Source organism: Podarcis bocagei, assembly GCF_964188305.1.
Source record: "Podarcis bocagei genome assembly, chromosome: 12".
NCBI classification, from domain to species: domain Eukaryota; kingdom Metazoa; phylum Chordata; class Lepidosauria; order Squamata; family Lacertidae; genus Podarcis; species Podarcis bocagei.
The window spans coordinates 50,778,139-50,804,592 of NC_138137.1; the positions used below are offsets into that span (position 1 = coordinate 50,778,139).

At 40.7% G+C, this 26,454-nt stretch overlaps 1 protein-coding gene across 10 annotated transcripts in view; it reads left to right on the plus strand.

The window, feature by feature from the left end:
• The window catches only part of KMT2C (lysine methyltransferase 2C), a 154,363-nt gene that overhangs the window by 28,875 nt on the left and 99,034 nt on the right, over positions 1-26,454 (plus strand). For all 10 annotated transcript variants that reach the window (XM_081163407.1, XM_081163406.1, XM_081163411.1 and 7 more), the window contains exons 2-6: positions 7,531-7,619; positions 11,374-11,512; positions 19,264-19,473; positions 22,071-22,216; positions 23,111-23,220. In XM_081163407.1, coding sequence (XP_081019533.1) covers positions 7,531-7,619; positions 11,374-11,512; positions 19,264-19,473; positions 22,071-22,216; positions 23,111-23,220 — 694 coding nt within the window. The remainder of the gene's footprint in view (positions 1-7,530; positions 7,620-11,373; positions 11,513-19,263; positions 19,474-22,070; positions 22,217-23,110; positions 23,221-26,454) is intronic.

Here is a 26,454-nt window from a genome sequence, read left to right on the forward strand (position 1 = left end):
GCAGGGGGTTCGACTAGATGATCATCAGTCCCTTCCAGCTGTATGATTCTACCATTGCCTGAGGAAGGGTGTTTCGTGTTAGCTCCATAGAGTACCATAGCTGAGCTAAACACTTGCACCTGCTTTCCACTGTTGCAAATGAAGGACAATTCAACAACCTCTTGAACACTGTCTCAAGATTTTCCTCAATACCTTTCAGAGAATTAAAAAGTTTTAGTTCCCCAGATAATTGCACTGTTGTAATAATTTTGTCTTCTACATATAAAGAATAGTAGATAGAGATGCCTGCAGGCACTACAGATTTTTTTTTCTTTTCTTTTCCCCAGTTATTACTGAATAAAATTCATATACCTCAGGCATATGCTAGGGAACACTTTTAGAGCAGCTGGCTGTACTAAAGTTGATGACGGTCTGGAGCAGACAACCTTTGCTTTAATAAATGGAATAGGATTTCATTTGGTTCTGAAGTCATTTTTGGAGCAGTGTGATATGTGGATGGTTTAAATTTATGGATTGTTTCCCAAGCTCTGGGCAAGTATTAAAACTCGAAGAACTTGCATGTTTTGCATCTGTGTCTGCTGACCATTCCTGCATTGTGAGTGTATGGGGCATTAGGAGAGGGGCAGTGTCTCTGGTGGGGGACACATTGGGCTCCTTCTGGAGTAGTTTGTCTGCCTTTAGTCCCTACCCTGCTCTCACCTCTAACATGTGGCCCCTAGAAGCTGACAGGAGCTCCACCCTGGGAAACCGGGCTGGCGGGCTGGCTAAACCAATTGAGGGTAGCCAATGGGTCTCAAACCCTCAGTGAGTCAGGTGAGTTAGGGACTTGTCTCTCCCCTGCATGTAAAGACAGGTTCTGGGGGACTGAGCAAACAAGACCAATAGCGAGTCCAACGATCAAGAAGGTGGTTTCTGCATGTGCTGTTGTGGGAAATGAGGGGCAGATGGGGCTTGTCAACCTGGGAAGATAGCCCATCTAGGAGAAGGAAAACTCTGATCTAAACCTCTGCAGCCTTATGGGGTATGTTCAGGAGAAGAAATGGCTAAGGAATAAACCCAGGGTTTGTGTTCCCTTCGGCATGAAGGACAGTGGAGGCCGTGGTGTCTTTATGATATACAGTATTGTTTATTTACACACACATACAGTCTGAGCGTACAATTTAGGGGTTCCCAGCATTAACACCCCAAGAGGGCCTTCCTTCTCCCATAGCAACAGCCTTGAATTGAAGCAGAGATCAGGCATGGTTTTGTCTTGCAGGCTTTAGCCTGCACCTTGTATCTGGCACAGAGCCACTTTCCTTGTTACCTTTGTTTTTCTAACTGCTTAGAAAGACAAAGTACAGTGGTACCTCGGGTTACATACGCTTCAGGTTACATACGTTTCAGGTTACAGACTCCGCTAACCCAGAAATATTACCTCAGGTTAAGAACTTTGCTTCAGGATGAGAACAGAAATCATGCAGCAGCAGGAGGCCCCATTAGCTAAAGCGGTGGTTCAGGTTAAGAACAGTTTCAGGTTAAGAACAGACCTCTAATACGAATTAAGTACTTAACCTGAGGTACCACTGTATACTTAGAGGGTCATTACCTCATCAGGAAGCCAGCTGGCACGTCCAGGAATTGAATCCATGCTGGATCCAGGAATTAGAAGGGGACTCAGACATACAGCCTATCCTCCCTTCCAATCTCATAACAATATGTTCATAGCAAATTTGTAGACATATACTGTGGTTGAGTGCCACAGGATCTCAAAAGCACCAAACTCCTTTGCCCACAAGGAGTTGCTTATGCACTTCAATGGAAAGGGCCACCTTACTTTACAATTTTAGCAGGACCATTTACCAAGCTAATTTTTTTTCTTGCTATGCCAAATTTGTTAATGAAAGAAAATAATGCAAGCTTGAAAACTCCAAAGAGCTGTTGGTCTTAGAAGGAAGCTTCAAGAGACTATAGTTTAATGTTATGAGCTACAAGCAGCTTCTGTGTGGTTTAATAAATATAATAGTTCAGAGGCAGTTTAAGGAAATTAATGAAGATTGTCTTATGTGTCATGTACTTTAGGAGCGAGCCCAGTAGACATACCTTTAACTCATTCTATCCCTGACAGACGAAGCTTAGCAAGAGAATACAAATGGTGTCATATTAATTGCCTTTTCCCTTCATTCAAGACGAAACTCAAATTTATTTACCGCTTTTAAAATCCAGTTCTAAAGAGCTCAGTGTTCGGTTCAGAAGTTTGTTAGAGCATCCCAACAGCCCTGAGGGACAGATTAAGCTGACATGCCCAGGGCCATCCAACAGGTTTCATGGCTGATTGGGGAGATCTGAACCTTGGTCTCTCCAGTCCATCACTTTTATCAACTGCACTACTCTGTGTAAGCTTTTTATTTTTATTCCATTTTTTCCTCATGGTCAATAATATACAATCTTCGTAATCCTTGCAGTGATCCTGTAAGGCTGCCTAGTTCTGGCCTTCTTGTGTGGTTACTATGAAAGGGTTGCCTTGAACCATAGACTTTCCGGACAATAATTTAAGCTGATAACTATTATATTAAGCAGGCAGATTTATGTAACTAGAGACGTAGTTCTCACCCTATTAAGTATGCAACATTATAATCAAATGCCCCACAAGTCACAGGTTTAAAAAATGCATGTAAAAACAGCACGCCAGAGGAGACAACATTTTTATATAGCTACAGATAAATTTGCTATATGCATTGCTACATAGTTTTCAGATGGAATATGAGGTGATGGATTCTGGAAGCTCATACATAGAAGGGAGAAATAAGTTCTCAAAAGTGCCAATTTTTGCTTGAGTCCGGTTAACTTTTTTTTTAAAAGAACCTGTTTCTCCCTTTTCTTTGTTACTATGACAGTGCCCTGGCCCCCTTGGGAATGTTTTTCAGGATTTTGTATATCACCTCCTGGAGGGATGTATGGCTTGACTAAACATTGTTGACCTAACACCTTCTGAACTATGTTTGCATTTTCAAATGAGCTAATGTTCTGTGTGTTTTCTTTCTTTCAGGTGCACTCTAGTTATTTTAGTAGCAGGGATAGTCCTGTCATTAGACAGTGTGAAGTAGATGCCTCAGGCAGCTGATTTTGGAATTTATGAAAGGGTAGCATATTGACAGATATGTAATGTAAATTTAGGCTGTCAGGGAGGGGTGGAGGTACTTGTAGTATTTGTGTGTGTGCCTCAGGTGCCAAGGTAACTTGATCAGCCTTGGATCAGTGTATCTTCATGTCATCCAACAATCTCAAGGTCCAAGTAGGTTGGTATCAGCAGAGGTGTCTTCTCAGGTACCTAGGTCTCAAGTTATATAGGGCTTTAGATGTCAACATATGCCAACCTTAAATTGGTCATGGTCACATATAAATGTATAGCAATACAAGAATTGGCATTAATTCTCTGAGCAACATAAAATGTTAAGTATATTCAAAAAGTAAATTTATATTAGCAATCCCCCTCCCCATAATATTTGGAGTTTAGGTGGAGCACAAACTCAGAAGTTGGTGTTAGGTGCAGAATTCAGCATTCTGAGTTTCAATGAGTTATGGCAATGGCAATAAGCTTAAAACCATGTGCAACGCCTAGTGAAATAACAGATGATGGAGAAGTGTTTGTGTAGGCTATCTAGGGCTGGGGACAAGACACAACTCATTGCCTATTTCCATGATTAGCAGGAACAGAATGAATTGCAACATGTGCTTAGTTTCTAATAATGTATGCAAGTTGTTAAATTCATTTTTCTTGATGAATTTGGCCTATTGTTTATATTTGATTAATAGCGATATTATAAGCCCAGTTTAACTACGAGATTTTTGTGGTATGTTCCTTAACATTGTAATGAACAATCCTGTAAGGTGCTCGCTTTTTATATAACCCCTATTGAGATCATTATAGGCTGGGGAAGATGTGGTGGTGGGTATGGATGTGTCATTTAAATGAGTGTTGGTCAAAAATTTAGTGGTTGTTCCTCTTTCTGGTTTCTCCCCCATCCTTTGTGACCATAGTTGCCATGTTAACAAGCCATCAGCCCATGTGGTACTGTTGCTGAATGAAAGCTTGGTTCATAATATTACACAAATCAGAAGGAGCCGCCTGGCCTGAATTGCTGAAAGTTGGGTGGATGGCTGGAAGGTGTCTTATTTGCCTTGGTTGCGTCTGCCTGAATTCTTAACGCTGCACAACACTGCAATAATCTAAAGTCTCCTTTCCAGACTTCCTGCCTGGGAGCCAATTTTGAATGTTTCTACTTGGTGTTGGACAGTAAGACAGATTAGGGACTCTTGTTGATTTACCACTCACCACACTCTTCAGCAGTCTTCCTGCCTGGAGCTGACAGAGGTTATCTCTGGACTAGTGTTGAGGACCCCGAGGATGTTGCCAAGGCTGCTTTGTGAGAATTTTATGGCCGCCATGACAAATGACAGCAATGGCCTAATTTGAAGATTGAGGAACTTCATTCATGGAGGCCAAATGCCAGCCCTACAGGCTTCTGTGTCTGTCCTGGGGTGAGATAGGGCGGGACTTCGACTGGTAATAGGGCTATAAGAATGTAGAGCTCTGATGTTGCTTCAGCAGGAAACAAACAGGGTGAGCTGTGTGTAGTAGCAGCATCTTAAGAACTGTCCAGAGAGGCTTTCCTGACAGTACCCTATCTCTCACTTAAGTGACAGGTAAAAACTGCTTTTATCTGCACAGGCCGTCAAAGCTTAAGAGATTCGGATTTTTAGCATGAAATCTTCTGCAACTCCTTTTTATACTAGTTTTAACTTCCTCCTGTTATTTGTTTTCCTGATTTTGGTATATTTTATGCTTTTATTTATAAACTTCTCTGAGAGCACAGCAGAACAGCCAAAGTGCGCTTATAATAAATAAACAACATTTATACATGTTGAACATAATTCTGATTCCAGCTTTCAGAGCAACTTTTTAATGCCCCCCCTTTCTAAAAAAACTAAAAAAAACCTTGTATTGCTTTATATTGTAGAACCGTATACTATTTATTCAGATTTCTTTTTGTACTAAAACCCAATTAAATTAAAGTATAAATATATTCTTCCAACTTCTATTTTGTAATTTCCCCCCAATGGAGCTATTTTAAACCTGTGCAGTAGTTGGAAGGTCTTTTGTAGTACAGTAAATGCAAAAGAAGAAAATTGCATGAAAACACCAGATGTGGGTATGTTCTCTATTGAAAAGAAGTAATTATATTCAATTAGTTCAAACCTGTGATTTTGCTAATGTTAAATGCATTGCTTGAAATGTGTTTGGGGGAGGGGGACACAGTTGAGAAATCATCAGTGTGGCACATTTAAAAGGTCTGCGTGTGTATATGTGTGTGTGTGCCGTTCTTTGCATACTAATATATGCACTGTAGGATGTAAATACAAAAGTTTACATAACCTGTGAAATAAACAGAAGGGAAATATTTTAATCTAATTGCCTAAAGGTTTTCTATAGGAGGTGAAAATTTTGAAGTAATTTGGTATTAGATGTGCTTTAAAAGTACCATTTTAATTGTTATGCCTCCATACTCTAGTAAAACCAGTATGCATAGATGCAGATGCTGTGATTAGAAGCAATATGTAACCTCTCCTCTACATTACTTTTTGAAGATTTTAGCTATTAGACCACACTTGACTACCCTTCCCATACAATAAGAGCAAAACAGGCTTTCATAAATGTTGCTATTTCTAGGGTGTACTCCTTGTTCAAGTGGGATGAGCATGAAATAATTTTTCACTTGCTTACATTAATTTTCTTTTGTCTTTGTCCATGTAGAATTATACCCTCAGAAATAAAATATAACCCAAAAGTTTATTTGAGTAGAAACACAATATAATATTGATACTAAAAGAAGAGAAAGCAATCATGTATGCAAATACGGGGACAGAAGCTTACATGTGCAAAGAAAAGAAACTCGTAGTGTATATCTAATATGGTATAATTAGATTCAGTTTCTTAAGTGTGCTACTTCCATGGGTTGATTGTGTACATTCTCTTGAGCATAATTATGGCAATCACAAAAATTTCATAGAGTTCAGTTTTATTCTTTTTATTACCGGTACTTTTACATAGCTGTGTAGTGTGTTGTAAATCTGAAAAGTTGTGAACCTGACCTGGCAGCATTTTAAACTTCAGCTCCTGTTAGTATATGACCCAATAAAATAAAACTGACATGTTTCCAACTCCTTTTCTTGTCTCTCACATCACCCTCCTTTCTTAATTCCGACAGCTACTTTACTACTCCTTTTAAAACTTCTTTTTCACTGTGGCTAGCACCACCCTTCTGCTGTTTTTTGTTTAGTGTGATTCTTTTGACAGCCAGATTATCTTAATTTTGGAAATTCTGTCATCCTAGATTATATCTGAAATATCTGGGTAATTTGTGTGGAGATTTAGCTGCACAGTTTTTAAATTCTCATGTAATGTTAATCCAGTTTCCTATTGTGTGCTGCAAAACCAGTATCTCATCAGATTCTTCTGTTGTGATGATATATTGGGTTACATTTTCAAAGATGATGCCATGCTTCGTCAGAACCCATTATTTGTAGTGTGGTGTTTGATTAAAATTATTTCCAAATATATATATATATATTTAAGAGTGTGGTATTGTTTTATGAAGAAATAGGATTATTGAATGTTACACTGAAATATTCTTTTGTGGCCAGTTAGTTGGGTAGGAGTTCTTTTAAGATTACTATTACCTCTGCCCACTTGCTGAGTAGTTTTTTTATTGACTATAAATTTTGAGTTTTAATATGCCTGAGGAAAGGTGATCTGATGTGTATGTTGTATTATAACAGGCATAATTTTGCATCAGGCAACCCTCCTGTATATGAGAGAGAAGGGGGAATGGAATCATTTTTTAAATGATACTATATTATTAATTGCATTTAAAATATTTTTCAAAAAACTGCTGCTCAACTAATCTCAGCACATTTTTAGTCAATTCAAAAGTTGTGTAATCTATTTATTGATTTAAATTTTGCAGTTCTCTTGTAATCTTCCAAATAATATTATCTGAAGAGAACTGCACTGCTAATTAGTTGCTTGCAAGTGTGCTTTGGACGTAATGTTTCATGAGCAACTGCTTCCTTCTCTCTCAGATGGCAAACTATCGGTACTTTTGAAACAAAGGAGACATTCAAAAACAGTCTTTGATAAAAGGGATGTGACTACAGTTTAAACAAAGAGAGAGAGAAAGGATATTGACTCTATGAACCAAACACTTTCAGCATTCCTAAAGTAGTTCTTTGGACCCAGCCTATGTATTTTTGATCTGAAACTTTCAATTGTAATAGAAAATGCAATGACCAGGTATGAGCAGATGGACTGAGTGGTACAGCCTTTCTCCTCGTAGCATATTCTATCTATCAGTACTATTAAAAATAGATATTTGGCTTTTAACATTTATAAATATCTGCTAATTTAATATTTAACCATTCAGGTGATTTTCTTTGTAGTTTTGTATTATTTTTTATTCTATATTATAAACAATCGCTTATATTTCACAGGCCTCGAAGTAGAGGAAAACCTGCAGTGGAGGATGAAGACAGCATGGATGGTTTGGAGGCAGCAGAAACAGAAAACACTGTGGAAACTGGTAAAGGCACATGTAGTAGCAATGCTTTCATAAATTTTGGGAATATGGGCTGTTTTCCTAGCATATATCCATATGTAAGGGAAAACAGGTATAGAAAATGCAAGTAGAAAATGTATCCTTTTTATAAAAAAGGGTTTTTTTAAAGAAAAGTGTAGTTTGAGAAGCATGAATTCATTGAAGGGTTAAATTCAGTGGGCTAGCAGTTGCTGAAAGTAATAGTAAAAGCATATTCAATACACTTATCTCTATGGAAAAAGAGCACAAGAGATTGAAGAAAACAGACATGGAATATTTTTAAATGGCTTAAAACCAAAGTGGAAAATTAGAAAATCAAAGAAAGGACAGGTTATTTGTACCTGACTACAGATGTAATTCAATTTTCAGTCTCCTCCACCTCCAGCATCCTGGGTACTGATTTAAAATAAAAATAAAAATGGTCCTTCAGTGCAATCCTACATTGGACAGTGTGCTTGTGCAGAACAGAATATAGGAAGATACTTCAGTATAGGCAGAAGCCAAGGCCACTGTCTCTTTGCTTCTAAATGATGATGACCTTAGCAACAGCAGCTCCTCCATGTCTGCCTAATAAGTCTTAGAATGTTGCTTCCATGTTTCTTTATAGTTGTCTGATTGACTTGCTTTTCTTCTAATGACTTCCAGTTCCAGGCACTGCTGCAGAAAGATCCTGTTCCTCATCAGGCAGCATGTATAAGAGTAGCTCAGTAACAATCTTCAGAAGTAGGCTGAAAGTTTTCAAAATAAAGTTCGATTTTTTTCCCTAGGAAATATCAGTCTGGTGTAACACAGTAGTTAAAACTGATTGCTCATAAAGATCCTTCCAATTAAAAGCTTTTGAAGTTATTTAAAGGTTTGGTGCTCTTGAGACTACATTAAAATGCTTATGCTAGCTATTTGAAGCTGTTTACGAAACAGAGGCAAGAAAAAGTAAAGTAGTTTTTTAAAGTTTATCTGTGGATATTTTCAACAAAATTCTATTTGAAGAATTGGCTGTTGCAAATTCAATAGAAATTGAATTTTATAATTTAATCCTTTAATCCTTGCCTTTCTCTTCAAATCCTCATAAACCACTTAACTCTTCTTTATGGTCATTAATCCTTCCTGTTGGTCTCCTCTATACTTTTTGAGACTCTGTTATAACTAACAAGATCTGTAAACTGAGAACATCTTATGCATCAGATTAGTGTTGCCTTTGAATGTTATAGGAAAGCACCTTATGATAAATCCATCAAGATTAAAGTAATTCCATTTACAGCATCCATCTGTATTCTTCACTACAATGAATGGTCTATTTTGTCAACCAAAATCATTTAATCATCCCCCCACAGCATATAAATACCCTGTTTCAGTGTCTGAATACAGATAATATAAAATTAGTTGAAAGAGGTAAAACCATATATCTGATAAGTATATGACAATTGCCAATAGAGTATTGTCTTAACCAGTTGTATTCTTATTAGTCTCATACTCAACTATAAAATAAACCTGTTTTTTTATGATATTGAGTAGTATTCCAGTGGTGACGTCAGCTGACAGAGGGAATTCACTGGTAGAATGGGGAGGGAGGTAATTTTTAGTGATCCCTGCTTCCTACATTGCCATGAAGACCCTTCTATATCTGCTCTAGAGGAGGGTAGGTCCTCTGGAGCAGTTTTAGCTGGTTGCAGAAAGTTAGGGTTTAGGTAGATGCAGAGTGGAGAAAAAGAGACAAAAATTTGCTTCCTCTCAACAGGTTTATGAGGTAGGAAATATTGTTGACTGGATGTGTTCAATACAACTATAGTGAAATCTTCAGAATGGTGATGATTTGCCTTCCATGAGCTGTCACCCGCCATTGGCTAACTTCCATTGCTTTGTATATCGTAGCCTTCGTGCTGATCCGATAAAAAATCAATCTTTTAAAAACTAAACTAAAGACTTGAACATCAAGTCAGTCGCTGTAACAGATGGACATCTTGTGTGATCATTGAGCCATTCAAGGTGTTGTCAATTTTTTTCATGAATATCTCATTGAGTTTCCTGTAGTTGTACTTCAACCACATTGTATGCTGCCTGACTGTAGTTTCTAGTATTGTATTTATGTCTTAAGTGGAGCTCTTCATCCTCATTTCTGGGATGACTTTTAATTGATTTCTCATGAGTCTCAGACTGCTTTCATCCTCCTAAGACACATAACATTCAGGTCAATCAACAAAGCCTTGCCACTGGACCAGAATTATTTAGATTGCATCATAGGAAGATGTTTTCTTACTATAGGATTTGCATATTTCCTTTGCTTACTTGAGAACTAGTAAATATATTACACTTTATTTTTGTTAACATGCTCCTCTGGTTTATTTATTTGGTTGTAGAAGACCTAATCTGAAACCTTTTCTGGAAAGGTGCTATTGTAATCACACAGGACATAAATTTATTTTAATTAACTGCCATCAAATAAATAGTTTAACACCAAAGGTTACATATACCTAGTAATGTTATGCCTTTCAACAGTTTGAAACATGTTTTTGGATCAGTTTAAACTAACCGTTTTCCTCTATGCTTTAATGCAGTTGTTATCAGTAATATGGCAGTTGGTTTCCTTCCCCCTCCTCTGAAATGTCATATTATATCCTATGCTTTATAACATGTGTATGTTGAATTTTAAATTATACCATGTTATTAGCTGCAGTACTTTATAGCAATCTGTAGTTTATCTGTGTACTGTATTCCAATTTGATTTTGCTTTTCACTAATTAGACTTGGTCCTGCGGTGTGCCTAGGCTTGCTGTTGTTGCAGACAGCAGTAATCCTATGGAGGAAAAGACCTGAATGCTGTGGTCTATTACATGTTATTCAGTCTGTTAATTATTTCCTCACTTCATTTGCATATACCCAATAGCGGGGGGGGGGGGAGATGATTTAATGAAAGATGGAACTATAATAGTCCCTATGCACTTATCACTACAATTCAAATAATTTGATATGTAAAATTTAAAACATCACAAAAATTGTGGTGTGAAACTTTAACATGAAGCCCTTCAACCTGTAAAAGTTCAGCAGCAAATTTGGGATATTGATGAAATAAGGATAATTAAATTAAAAGTTGCTTTATCACTATTTGTGTTTCAGTACCAAAACTAACTTTAGAAGAACTTGTGGACATAGAAATGTTAAATCTGAATTTAGCTTTCTTTTGTAACATTTAAATTAAATTTGCAGGCAAAATTATTTCAAAGTAGTTTTTTATGCTTTTGAAACAATATCTCTATGTGTCTAGTTTATTAATTTTGTGGCCCTTGTCAGTATTAGTCATAACTAAATGATGACATTTCTGTTTTTAAAACTGTCATTATAAATGATTAAAAAAATTAAACATTGTTATAGGCCTAGTCAGAATTAAAGTACAGTGGAACCTCTACTTACGAATGTGATCCGTTTCGGGGTGCCGTTTGCGCCCCAAAAAGTCCGTAAGTAGAGTGCCGCTACTGTGTGTGTGCGAAGCGCGATAGAGCGCTTCTGCGTGTGTGCGCACAGCGTTCGTAACCTGAAAAGCCGCAAAGTGAAGCAAACGTAACACAAGGTATGATTGTATCAGTAAATACAGAGGTTAGCATATGTTTCCACTTGGATGTTGTAACTGCGATGTTTTTGAATACAAACAGAAAAACAGATTATGTGCATAGGACAATGCTGTGCCAGATTCTCCTAACACTTAAAAGTATGATCTTCAATCAGCTTACTCTCTTTTGTCAATCAGAAATCAAGGAACAATCTGCAGAGGAGGATGCCCAAACTGAAGTGCATGGTGACAAGAAGCTAACGCCAGTTCTTCAGCGCTCAGTGTCTGTGGAATCTGCAAGCTCCATTGCCTCTGTTGGTGTTGAAGCAAAAACCAGGTTAGAAAGAGAAACAGGCAGATGCTGAGTCAGTGGTGGGGGAAGGGCTAGGATCTGAACAAACAGCACAGAAAATGCTGGGACTTATTCTTTGGTGATCACGCATAGCCAAGTAAGTTTGTCTTCCATGAACACAGTCTTAACACTGAGTCCGTAAGTGACTGTGGAGGCCAATTCTGGATCCACATATACTTCCACAGTGGGGACATAGGTTTAAGGGCGGGAGTTGATCACAGTGATGGTTTCTCAAACGTGCCTTCCTCTTAGCACATTTCTCCCTTTCATCCTGAGTTTGAGCAATCTTCAAAGTCCATGACACCTTTGGTAGAGGCTGTTCTCCAATTGGAGCGCTCGCAGGCCAGTCTTTCCCAGTTGTTGGTGTTTATACTACATTTTTTTGGATTTGCCTTGAAAGAGTCTGGGACTACACTCTTTGCAGCATCATTCTATTTTGTAGCATTAGGCTGTGCTGTCAACTGCTGTATTTGAGATGGATGACATAGTATGTAGGGGGAGCAGGAGTGGAAAAGCATGTTTGCTAAATGTTGTCATGTATCAACCAACTTAAGTGGGTGTTATCAGTGTTGTAAGATATTGATGCAGCAGATTAAAATGCTCCTGGAAATTTGTGTGTGGATTTAATAAAACAAAATACAAATCCTTTATTTTAATAACATTGGAAGCTGCCTTATATCAGAGCCAATTTTCTTTCCATCTAGCCCAGAATTGTCTACTCTAGCAGCATCATTTCCTTCTTGTTGCAAGCCTAAACCTGCTTCATTGCAAACATATAAATTAATTCTGAGTATTAAAACGCACACACTCTGTAATGGGATGATTAGCTGCTTGTGCGTAAAATCGTGCTCCCTCAGAGTTTGTGCGACTCCACAAACCTCTGTGTGTGACAGAGCTCCACAAACATGTCTGCTCTTAGTCACTCGTAGAGTCTGACAGTGGCTGTCTGCGGAAGCGTTTCCAGCAAAGAAGCTCCTTAACGGAAACGCGTCTCCTGGACTCACGGCGTGACAGTTTCCGGCGAGGTGTGGGTCTCCCTATGGGAGACTCAGATACCTCCCCACTGTTCTCGCTGGAAGCGTCTCTGAGCCCTCCCTCCTGCTCGCATTCCCTCAGAGATCCACTCCTCCCCCTGCTGGTTCCTGCCTCAGCTGTTGAGTCTCTTTCTTCCTCCCTGAGACCCTCCACCGCCTGATGCTCCGATGGCAGTTCCCTGACATCCACCTCCCCTCCAGGGCCCCCCTCACCCCCTCCCATTTCTTCTTCCCTGGGAGGTGAAGGGTTAAAACCCCGAAAAGAATCTTCTTCATCTTCAGACGTCTCGAACAATTCCCTCCATCGATCGCCGTCCTGGCTCGCTGAATCCTCCTCCTCTTCGGAATCTGTGAACCCCTCCAACTCCTCTTCCTCGTCGGTGGTGGCAAAGTATTTCCTTCGGAACCTCGCTACAGGCTGAGGTTTGCGTGGGAACCTCTGATGAAAAGTTTCTATTAAAAATTCGTCCTTGACATCCTCTGCCCTAACCCAGGTGTTTTCCGACTCCGGTTCCCCTTCCCACATTACCAAATACTCAACTTGATCTCCCTTCCACCTGGAATCGAGGATCTCTGCTACATGGTAGCTGTGTTCCTTCTCCTCCATTGCTGGTCCCCTAGTGACCCTCCCTTCACTGTCCCCTTTATACGGTGACAGCAATGACCTGTGGAAAACTGGGTGCAGCTTCATGTGGTTCGGTAACCGGAGTCTGAAAGCCACTGGGTTGACCTGCTGCATGACTTCAAATGGTCCCAGCCTTTTGGGTCTTAACTTCTTACAACCCCCTTTGAATGGCAACCCTTGGGTTGACAGCCACACCTGGTCCCCCACCCTGATGCTTTCACCTTCCCTTCTGTTTTTGTCTGCCTGCCTCTTATATTCCTCCTTAGCCCTGTTTAAGTTGAGTTGGAGCTGGCGATGGATCGCTTCCATTTCTTCAACGAACTGTTCTGCAGCTGGAACGCTCCAGTTCTCCCCTTCCCCCCCTGGGAAGGCTCTGGGATGGCACCCGTGATTAGCCAAAAAGGGGCTCATCCCCGTGGACACGTTCTCTGCATTGTTGTAGGCAAATTCTGCCAACGCCAGCTTCTCCACCCAATCATTCTCTCTGTCATTCACATAACACCTCAAATATTGCTGGAGGACACCATTAGCTCTTTCCGCCTGCCCGTTGGTTTCTGGATGACGGGCCGTTGAGAAATTAACCTCAACATGCAGTAAGCTCATGAGCTTCCTCCAGAACCTGGAAGTAAATTGTTTCCCTCGGTCTGAAACCACCCTCAAGGGGGCGCCATGCAACCTAAACACATTTTCTACAAACAATTTGGCTGTTTCTTCTGCTGTGACCGCATGTGAGCAGGCTATAAAGTGGGCCATTTTAGTTAACAGGTCTACCACAACCATGATGGCTGTTTTCCCTCTAGACCTTGGCAGATCAGTCATAAAATCTATGGCCACTGCTTCCCACGGTCTTTCAGGTGTGGGTAGTGGTTCTAATAAACCTGCCGGTGCCCGCCTCTCCCCCTTGGCTCGTTGGCATTGTTCACACCCTCTCACATACTCCCGCACATCTTCCCTGACCTTGGGCCACCAAAATTCCCTGGTAACCAGCCACATGGTTTTGTGTTGCCCAAAATGCCCTGCTGTGGGGCTATCGTGCAGTTGCTTGAGTACCTTCTCCCTCAATTCCCCTTCGGGTATATATAACGCTCCCTTGTAGTACAATGCCCCGTTTCTCTCCTCAAAACCCCCGGGTTTGTCTCCCTCCCTCCTGAGACCCCTGAGTTTGTCCTGGGCGTATTCATCATGCACCGTGCCCTCTACCAACTCCCTTTGCCCCACCAATGCCGCCCCACACACCCAGCGGTCCTCTGGAATGACATGGGTCTCTTCGGGTGCTCCCTCCCCCTCCAAATATTCAGGTTTGCGTGAGAGAGCGTCCGCCCTAACGTTCTCTGGGCCTGGCACGTAACAAATCTCAAAGTTAAATTTGGAGAACTCCTGGGCCCATCTCAACTGCCGTTGGTTGAGCACTCGCGCAGTTCTCCAATACTCTAGATTCTTATGGTCCGTGCACACTTGCACCTTATGTTGTGCACCAATTAGCAGGTGCCTCCATTTCCGGAAAGCCTCATGAATAGCAAGAAGTTCCCGGTCGTACACCGTGTAGTTCCTCTCGGATTTGTTCAGCTTTCGCGAAAAGAAGGCACACGGTCGCCACTCTGACTCCTCCTTCCCCGACTGCAGAAGAAGCACCGCCCCTATGGCTCTGTCAGATGCGTCTGTTTCGACCCTCAGCTTCTTTTGTAAGTCCACATGCAGAAGTTGTTCTTCCGAGGCGAAGGCCCTCTTCAGTTCCTCAAACGCTCGCTCCGCCTCCGCCGTCCATACAAACTTCTTTTTACTGCTGAGACAGTCCGTAATGGGCGCCGTCAGGTGGGCGAAGTTTCGGATGAACTTACGATAAAAGTTTCCAAACCCTAGGAACCTCTGCACATCCTTCTTGGTTTTGGGTGTTTTCCAGTCCAGCACTGCCTGCACCTTACCGGGATCCATGGCCAATCCCTTGTCTGACAGGCGGTACCCCAGGAATTCCACCTCCTTGGTATGAAACTGACACTTCTCCAGTTTCACCCACAGCCTTTTGGCTTGCAGCCTGCTCAACACTTCTCTGACGTCTCTCACATGTTGCTCCTCATTCTCCGAATACACCAACACATCATCTAGGAAGGCAACGCAATTCTTGTAGAGCAAAGGACCCAGTACGTGGTTCATAAAAGATTGAAAGCACGCTGAGCCTGCTTGTAATCCAAAAGGCATAACGAGATATTCAAATGCCCCCAAAGGGGTAAACATGGTGGTTTTCCATTCATCCCCTTTCCTTATACGTATCAGGTTGTACGCCCCCCTTAGATCCAGCTTTGTAAAAATCTTTCCCTTCCTCACCCTGGTCAAAATATCATCAATCCTGGGCATAGGGAAAGTCACTGGTTCAGTCACTGCATTTAACCTCCTAAAATCACATACAAGTCTCGGCTTGTCCGTGTGCTTTTTATCCACAAAAAACACTGGGCTACCCCCCGCTGCTTTGGACTCTCTGATGAAGCCCCTCTTCAGGTTCTTGTCAATAAATTCTCGCAACTCCTGCATTTCTCTGTCTGACATGGCATACAACTTGCCCACAGGAAGCTGTGCTCCAGGGAGTAGATTGATCTGGCAATCAAAGGGCCTATGAGGGGGTAGTTGATCAGCTTCCTTCTCGCTGAACACGTCGCTGAGATCTGCATACTGTGGTGGTACCTTCACCATCTCCATTACTTCTGTCCCTGCTAGGGTGGCTTGGGCCCCTGCTGAACCCTTTTCCCCTTTGCAGTGTTCTAAGCAATGTGCTGAACCAAAGGAAACCACTCTTTGATGCCAGCCCACCAGCGGATCATGTAGCGCTAGCCAGCTCATTCCCAAAATAATGGGAGCGCCTCCCAAGGTGGCCACATTAAACGCTATCAGTTCTGTGTGCCTTGCCACCCTCATTATCATTGGGACGGTCTGCAAGCTGACTCCTCCTCCCAACAACTCCCTGCCATCGATCGTGGTCACCTGCAGGGGGTTGCTTAAAGGGATCGTCTGTATCTGGTGTTCAGCAGCAAACTCCTTGCTCATAAAATTGCAGGAGCTGCCTGAGTCCAACAGCGCCTTTATTTTTAGGGGGTGTCCATTTTGCAGCTCTAGCGACACATCAATAACTAGAGCAGGTTGAGGAGCTTCTGGCACGGGCACTTTCACTGCTCTTTGGCCTGGCTGCAGTGCCCCGACTGTGGCAACCAGGCGTTGGCTTTTACCTGCTCCGTTTCTCCCTGCTCTCCTCCCTCAACAGCTCCCACCATCCCTTGCCATTCCTTCCTCTGGGGGCAGACTCTGGCAAAGTGGCCTGGCTGTTGGCAGAGATAGCATTTCCGGGCGCCTTTTCCCTCCTTCTTAACCCCCTCACTGGGTTTTGAAAATGCGCGCGCGCGCGCTGTTCCGATTTCCATCGGCTCTGCCGGCGGGAAAGCTGGCTCAGGAATGTCTGGAATGCGGAACTCCTTCCAACGTTCCCCTCTCCCTTCCCGCCTCTCCAAGGCTCTTGCCTCCTGACGCGCTCCTATGGTCAGCGCAGATTTGGTCAGCTGATCCATAGACACCGCCCTGGGGCTCCGGGACAGCTCGTCTTTCACAGCCGAAGAAAGACCTTCTTCAAATAGCATCTGAATAGGTGCCGCCGATAAATCCCAACCCAGTCTGTGAATCAGCATGGTAAACTCAGTCCAGTACTCACGGACAGATCGGCTTCCCTGCTTGCAAGCCATTAGCTGTCTGCGCACCACCCCTTCCTCAATATCGCTGGAAAACATGATATCCATTGCTCTAAAGAACTTCATCGTGTCCTTTAGGACGTCATTGTGCGTTGCCATTAGGGGTCGAACCCAGTCCCGCGCCCCTTTCTCAAGATGCCCAATTACGAAAGCAACTCGCGATTCCTCATCAGGGAACTCATCGAACTGCACATTAATGGCATATTGCATCTCTGTCCTAAAGGCATGGTAATCCTTGGGGTCCCCCCCAAACTTCTGCACCAATCCTGGTACCTTTCTGGGGAACTGAGTGGCTCTCCCCTTCTTGTCTGCATCCTGAGCCCTTCTCTCCTCAAGCCTCGCCGTCTGCAGCGCAAGTTGGACTTCCAACGCTCGGTACCTTTCTTCCAAGCTTGGACCAGCGCCAACTCCTGCTCCTCCGGTTCCTGCTGGTTCGCTCATGATGCTTTCTCCTGCACAGGCAGCGTACAGAGACTGTCAGACTGCTGTAATGGGATGATTAGCTGCTTGTGCGTAAAATCGTGCTCCCTCAGAGTTTGTGCGACTCCACAAACCTCTGTGTGTGACAGAGCTCCACAAACATGTCTGCTCTTAGTCACTCGTAGAGTCTGACAGTGGCTGTCTGCGGAAGCGTTTCCAGCAAAGAAGCTCCTTAACGGAAACGCGTCTCCTGGACTCACGGCGTGACAGTTTCCGGCGAGGTGTGGGTCTCCCTATGGGAGACTCAGATACCTCCCCACTGTTCTCGCTGGAAGCGTCTCTGAGCCCTCCCTCCTGCTCGCATTCCCTCAGAGATCCACTCCTCCCCCTGCTGGTTCCTGCCTCAGCTGTTGAGTCTCTTTCTTCCTCCCTGAGACCCTCCACCGCCTGATGCTCCGATGGCAGTTCCCTGACACACTCTATTTGCCATTTATCTGATTACACTTCGGTCGCAACTATACCAGTAATGGAGTGAGTTGTCCCGAAAAGTACATACACATCTTGACTCTCAATAGAAATTCAGCTATCCATCAGTCATTTGGAAAATTGCCATAGCAGTTAACCTGATGGCAGTGCTTCACAGTGTAGGAAATGTAAATATCTTGAAGGTGTTTGATGCATTTAAATACAATAACTGCACTTGGATAAAGATTAATTGGACATTTTTCAAGTGTGGACTTTTGTCCCTTTATCTTCCTGTGTGGCCACATGAGAATAGGAAATTTGAGAATTTGAGTTACGTTATGTGATAGAGTGGTGCAAGTAGGCAGATATTGATTATTCAGTGGGTTTTCAGTGCTGTATTAAGAGGAGCAAAGGTGTTTCTTATTTTTATTATGTATTTTGTGGTTTTAATAATCTAATTTTATGTTGTGAACCACCATGAGATCTATGGATGAAAGGCAATATACAAATTTTAATAATAGCAACAACAATAAATTACTGTACTGTGGTGCCTTTTGATCAAGCTCCATTTCCTGAGGCTACTAATGTTGGTTTTTATCTTATTTGAATACAGTCATACCTTGGTACTCGTACACCTTGGTACTTGTACATTTTGGCTCCCAAACGCCGCAAACCCGGAAGTGAGTGTTCCAGTTTGCAAATGTTTTTGGGATGCCGAACTTCTGTGGCTTCCAACTGAATGCAGGAAGCTCCTGCAGCCAATTGAAAGCCATTGGAAAGCCAATTGAAAGAACATTAAAGGAACTATATAAGACAATCAGAATAATAGACTTCCAAAGTTTGTTTCACAAATTACTAAAGTTTATCCAGCAGTAGTGTATTTACTGGAGTTGTTACTTTCAGTTAAGGTAGGATTTAATTTTTAATATCTATTTATCACTGTCTAAAGCTTTAAAGACTACTAAAATGTAGTAATAATAGCCCCATCATTCTTATTTCAGTAAAATGCAAAATGATGAACAGATGACATGTTAACTATTGCTCAATTGCACTTTATAAAATATTACTCTGTTCTGAAAGCCTAAGGATTGCATAACTTCTGAAGGTGAAAACTGGGATATGGAAGAACTTATTAAATACATCAATCAATTAAATTCTTCCTTTGCCTGTTCACACTAGACTGGAAGACATTCTTAAGGTGTTTATGGTACTTAAAGGCTAAGGCTATGTTCTTTTACAAAATTACTAGGGAATAAGTATTATTGAAATTAGTAAGAGTAACAACATGAGAATGGGACTTTTCAGTGGTGACTCCCCACTTGTGAAATGCTTTACTGAGGGAGACTGGCACCATCCTTATCTATTTTTAGGTGCCAGGTAAAAGCTTTCCAGTGTACCAGGACTTTTTGTCCTTAATTTCAAAACAGCTTTTGACATCTCTGTTTTTGCTTTCTGACTCTCTAGCAGTGAACAGCTCTGCGCCTTTTGTTATTGTGGGGAACGAAGCTCATTGGGACAAGGAGAACTTAAGCAGTTTAGTCCAACACCAGGGTTTATCGCTCCATGGAGCAACCAGTCTTTAAATAAGAGTGAAACTGGTGACAGCAATGACGGCATTTGTGAGAGTACTCCAAGGCAGAATTCAGCCCTACGCAAATCAAGAGGACAAAAGAAGTAAGTTTTTTTATGCTTACCAAAATATATACTATTTCAGTTCATGTTCTAGTCATCTGACTTGTAAGTAAATGTGCAGTAAGACAACATGTAGTTAGGGTTGCCATACCTCCGTATTTTTTTTGCACTTTGCCTAAAGTTAGGGCTGCTCAACAAATTTGTGATTTTTCTATTAAAACAACCCAACAACTTTTGGGGTGTCCTGGCAACCCTAGCCTAAGTAGGTGCTGAAAATGAAAAGAAAAAAAAACATATTTCTGACATAAACTATAAGGGGCCTTTGTCAACAGAAAGTGTTTCAGGAAGCAGTAGCAGCAAAATACATGGACAATTCTATTTAAATAAGGTCAGTTAGATACTAAGGTGACAAAAGCCAGTGTGAAACAGTGGCTAACCCAGGACAGGCTACCATGTAACTCCAGATGTTACTATACTCTAACTCCCATTGGCTCCAGCCAGCATGGATCATGATCAGGGATGATGGGGTCCACAGATTAGCCAACCTGGGCCTATGGTGTTAGATTTTGATGAAGGAATCCAGGTTCATTTTCTTGGTCAGTATTAAATTTCTGTCCTGCCCCTCCTCCCGAGGATGCACAGGGCAGCTAACAGGGTTTCAAAAAGTACAATCACATTACAATCACAATTAAAATACTAACTATTATACATATCAAAATACAGATATGAAAACGTAATGCAGTTGATGGCAATAGGACCTAAGCAGATAACGTCCTCACTTCGTGCCAAAAATCAAGTGAACAGATATGTCTTTGATTGATATTTTGAAGGAATCTGAGATGGGGGACAACCAAATTTCTCCAGAGTGGAAACTTCGTATATAGGTGGCTCTGCTTCATGCCACAACCCAATGGGCAAATATTAGTAACTTGATCATGAGCAGGGCCTCCCCTTCAGATCTTAAAGTAAGGGTCCGCAGATGCAGGAAGTACTTTGGCCTCAAGCCATTTAGAACTTTGCATACTCGTACCAGCACCTGTCTTTTCCACCTGCTCTCTGCCAACACTGCTAGTGCTGTAGTTCATAGCATTAGGGATCTGTCTTTGGTTTGTGAGTTGGGGGGGGGGGAGGAAACTTGCCTGATGCCCTCATCATCAATTTTTAGACCTTTTTATTCACTGAGGCCTTTGGTAGCTAGGCTGACCTCTGTGGTGGTGCCCATCTTTTTAGGATGGATAGGATTTGTCATTATTATTTTCCTGCTTGGGCATTTTAGGTATTTTGTATTTTATGTTGCTTTAAATATTCTTGTTTAAAATGTTATTTTATCTTGTTATGTTGCTTTGATACCTTTCGTATAAAGCAGCTCACAAATGTTATAGCCAATAATCATCATCATGCTGGGTCAGACCAGCAATTCTTCAGCATTTCAGACCAGAGATATGCTGGTCCAGCTCTACTGGAGATATTGGAGGTCAATCTAGGGTCCTTCTGTATTCAGAGCAGATGCTCTGTCACTGAGCTATGAGTCTTCAGTACTATATACTGATGAAATATAGATTTTCATCAGTATGTAGTACTGCAGATTTCTAAAATATAGTTAGGAGTTCCAATTTATTTCACTTTTATCCACAGCAAGCTGCTCCTTAAGGGGCTGCTTAGCTGCTCTTTGGATTCTGTGGTGCTGGCTGATTAGTAGTTGCTTTTGTAGCCTATGGGAAAGTTCAAAATTAATTTAGCTTGGAACAACTAGCCAGCTCTGTCCCCTGAGGATGGTGATGTAATCATACCCAAGTGCCATGCTGGCTGCTATCCAAGTTTAGGTACTAAAGCGATTGTTGTGTTGGAGTTCTCTGATTGGTGGCTAACCCTGGACTGCTGCCAATAGAATGAAGCAGTAAAGTGGGAAATGAAACAATAACAAAATGAAGCAGCCTTTTAAAGGGACTTAAGGTGGACCATTTTAATGAGAATTTGGATGGTCAAAACTTACAAGTGTATTAACTTATTTTTATTTGCATGGCTATGCTTTCTTTTACTTTCACCTGTGAGTATCAGCTTTAGCTCTGCCAGTCTGAATGCTCGTTCTTCTATAGAAATAAATTACTTAGTTGTCCGCACATTAATCATTTTCAGTTTGACATCAGTGAAACTCAAATGCACATTTAACATATATGAAGCTGGTATGCTGAGTTCAGACCACTGTTTCATCCTACCCAGCACTGTCTACTCTGGCAGTAGCTTTCTAAAGTCTTGTATAACTTCTTCTCCCAACTCATGCCATCCCAGTAACAGTGTCTTTTAATTGCGCTTTAGATTCCGAATAACATAATATTTCATTAGATAGTAGAGACTATTTGCTCAAGATTCAATAAAAGTATAAACTGATCCAATAAAATATTGAAGCAGGATTTACTATGAGCTGTGAGTTAGCAACGTGAGCCCAATGCACAATAAAGAAGCAAGTTAATCTAGAATATACTCATTTCCTAGGTTGATACACTTGTGTCAGATACCTGAAAACCTGCCAATATGTATTTCTTTATTTTTCCATATAGTTTAAATGTAATTTGTATCTAGTATGTAAACCCAAGGTATGTTAATTGCAATCATTTAACCAAATCTTGTATTCCACACAGAGAGAAGTCTCATCAGAGCATAACATCTTGTAGAAGTATAAGCACTCAAACTACTCCTGATGATCAGGTAGTCAAATTCTGGGATGAACTCAAAATGGTTGGCTTACCAGATGACATTGATGTCCAAGCCTTATTTGAGCCAACAGGTAGTGTACTACTAGAATATAGCTCCATTCAATATATTGTATATTTTACTTATCATTCAAATTGAATGAAGTTGTTTCTTTGAAAATATCTCCTTCCCTCTCCTTTTAAAAGGAGAAAATATAGGGGAAATGTTATTACTAGCACTGTAGAAATACAATCTTTCAGATTTACTGGTAAATGTAATTCTCATTCTATCATAACATCAATAGTGAATTAGCTGAACAAATACTAAATTATTTCAGTGGGTGTATATTTCATAGAATCATAGGATGTTAGAGTTGGAAGGGGACCCCAGGGCCATCTAGTCCAACCCCCTGCAATGCAGGAATCAATGTCTGTCTTTAAGTTCTAATGTTCTTTAAAAAACAACAACATTCTTTCAGTCTAAGGATAAAATTATGCCCTTAGAGAGAGACAGAATACTTATTTCCCTACTTTGCTATAAGTGGTTGTGGATCAAACTTAAAGTTATTTGAAAGACCTGGAGTTCTTAACAAATTAAAAATGATAATTTTCTTCTCCAGTCATTATGTTGGTTTAGCATAGGGGTCAGCAAACTTTTTCAGCAGGGGCTGGTCCACTGTCCCTCAGACCTTGTGGGGGGCCGGACTATATTTTGAAAAGAAAAAAAAAATTGAACAAATTCCTATGCCCCACAAATAACCCAGAGATGCATTTTAAATAAAAGCACACATTCTACTCATGTAAAAACACGCTGATTCCTAGATTGTCCGCAGGCCAGATTTAGAAGGTGATTGGGCTGGATCCAGCCACCGGGCCTTAGTTTGCCTACCCATTGTTTAGCAGATGCTATCTATACATTTTTCCTTTTGCTGTTCTGCAGCAAAAAGCTATAAAACTAATCCATTCATTTGCTGATCATCATATGTTAGGTTACTGCTGGGCTCATCACCGCTGTGCGGAATGGTCACTTGGAATTTGCCAGACTGAAGAGCATCTACCAGTGAGTGTGGACAAAGCTGTTGTCTCAGGGAGCACAAAAGTGAGTTCAAAGTAATTAAGATTCCATCTCTCTTAAATCATTTAAAAGAATCATTCTATTATAAAATGTTACAATTGCAGAAAAAGCATTCCTTTTTTTTAATCATATTTATTAAAGTTTCCAGAAATATAGAAATACAAAAAAAGCATTCCTAATGGAGTATTGATTATTTGATTATTTGAAAATATGTTTTCCTATTTCTGAATTGTGTCACTTTCAAATATTAATTTGGGTGGTAGATCCAATGAAGAGAGAAAAGGAGTATTGTGTTTGTTCTGCTAGCAAACCCAGCTGGCAAGTTCTTCTGTGGATTAAATATTCAAAAAAAAGCTGGAGTTAGCTGGTGCTTGATTTACTTCTACTGCTGATCTTAATGGCACTATTTCTGTTCCCAGTAAATGCAACTATATCACTCCACTCATATATCAGTATCAAACGTGGTTTATTGTCACAAGAATGAGCCTGTGCAAGCCTTGACATCAAATGCTTTCTCCTCACCTTTATTCTTCTGGCATGGTCACAGGGAAGAATTTGAAGCTTTTGCTATGATTATTTTTATTAACCATTGTTCATTTTTATTTTTGAACTCTAAACTGTGGCTGATCTTAACTATTGTTTGTTGAAACAAGCCCATTTCATGACCCATGGCTTGAAGCTGGCATGCTTAAGATAAGCCAACATTTGTCAGGTTTGGATCACATGACAAGCTACACTTAATCTAAAATCAAAGCAAAATCTTTTGAACCTGTTACAGTTATGCCAGCAGAATGAGTATGCAAGCTCAAGACCGATGCAGGCTTTTACCCATGGTTTATGTTATCCTTCAGATGAAGCCTATGTGTCCCCAAGGTGAGACAACCATGTAGTAATTCCCCATATTTCTTCCTGTCAGAGCTTCAAAGAGGCACAACTTCAGGTTGAGTCCTCCAGGTGTTTTCTGCATTTTAAAGTACCCAGAGATTTTGATCCAGCAGATTCACTGGTTTGAAACATTGTATTTGTATTGTAAATTGTATTGAAACATTGTATTTGGTTTTCAGTAAGTGTGAAGTGATTTTACAAAAAAAACCCATTTTTAAGTTGGAGCAAAGAAGGCTACAGTGAGATATGATGAATATTTTCTAGGGTAAATAAGGAAAAATATCTTTATGAACAAATTTTAAATTATTTGTGCATACCGTGTCTTCACAATTATACTGATAGGAAGAGTATAATAAGGCTTGTTTGTGAATCATTTTTTGAGATGCAGTGGAACCTCGAGTTGCAGACGTAATCTGTCCCGGAGGCACGTCCGCAACTCAAAGCGTTCACACCCAGAAGTGCTTTTCTGCGTGATTTAGTGCTTCTGCGCATGCGCGAGCGGTGAAACCCGAGCGGTGAAACCCGGAAGTAACCGGGTTACCGTACCGGTATTTCCGGGTTGCCGCACGACGCAACTTGAAAAGGCGTAACTTGAAGCAGATGCAACATGAGGTATGACTGTATTTGAAACTTTTTCACAAGTTGTTCTATTTTCTGACTCTAGACATTCCCCTTCCTCCAAAAACATCCCAATTGGTTGGAATTTTACTGTGATTTGGAATCTTACTGTTCTGATGACAGTATTGTGGATTTTATATGTGCACAGATAACTGTACTTAAAGGTTTTCGATATGTAGTAAAAGTAGTGCATAGGTTGTTTGAACTTGGCTAATTTTTCATATATTATTTATTTATTTTTGTCTTGCATGGTAAGCCATGAAAGCTTAACCCTAAATATCATGTGGCAAGAACATTTCTGTTCTATTTGGAAGGTTTCCCCCGTCATTCTCATTGCTTGGAATCCAAAGCGATAGCATTAATCAGGGTCTAATAGGAGATTTGGGTGCTCTTCTGTTTTTGGGACCACTGATCCTGATTGGTGAAGGAACCTCTATGCTCACAGCTGATGCAGTTCCTCTCAACAAATGTTGCTGGAGTGGTGTAGGGCTTGGGGTAGGGCTTGACTATTTGTGGAAGAATGGAAGCCCTTTCGGGAATATGTGAAAAACATCCTAATCAGATGAAATTACAAGCAGGATTTGAAACATGAGTAGAGGAAGAAAAATGACAATATTTGAAATAAAAGTATATGTTTTAGGTGGAATGTCTATTAGAATGTGGTATGTAGATGGGATGGGATTCAGAACAGCATGGAAGAAAAGGCGGGAAGTCAAAGTTTAAAGTGAAATGTAAAACAAACTTGAAAGCTGGAATTTATAGATTATAAAGTTTGATATTAAAAAAAGTTTAATAAAAATCAGGTTCCATTCTCTAGTAAAGTATGAGTTGAGGAATATAGTCCTACTTCAAAAAGACATATTGTTTAGTAGTTAACATGCCATGCTTTTTTTATCTAGTTGAATAGCCAGAGTAGTTCACTATAGTAATTTCTTTTCCCAAGGGACATACTTTGCTTCTCTTGCTAATCAAAATGATTGGCCAACCCACAGTGCTCTGCTGCAGGAAGGTTTATGCTGTTTTCCGTTTAGTGTTAAAATGTTAATGAATAGTGTGTGTTTTCCCTCTGAGCAAGTCTGTTAAACTACTTCTGAGACTGGTAAGGTCCTTTACTTCTATGCTTTTTACCAACTGATGCCAATAATTTAGCACATGGCCTGTTCTTTGAAAATGCTTGGTGAAACATCATGTGCATACAGTAAATGAGACTTAATAAGAAAAATGGCATTTCATTTAGTTTAATCAGTTTAGTTTTCAGAGAAAATCTCAGGCAGTCAATAAGGATTGCTTATCCTATTACTTACTCTGGAGTAGTTCCATTGAGAATGCATTGACAGCACTAGCCATCTGTTTAGTGCTGCATGTACAGACCCAATGCATCATTGGGAATTCAACACAGCATTATTCTGCACATAGAGGTTCCATTTCAATAGGTATCCTGATAGCTCTATTGCTGAAAGATGTCTGTCATTGTCATCATCTTCATCATCCATTTTTTGTAACATACCTACTTTTCATTCTACAAATTCAGTTGAATATTAAAAACACAAATCTTGCACATTAACAACTGTTCATAGTTGCTACTTCTCATTCGGATATGCTTGAACAAGGAAGTACCATTGTAGATTCATTGCCCTGACAGGCGTGCCATTGTAGTCTACAAAATATTTTTAGTTATTCCAGGTTGAATTCAAGCCATTTACTTGCTTGCTTGTTTTACAGGTGCTAGCAGTATGGGGTCATTTCATTCTAAGA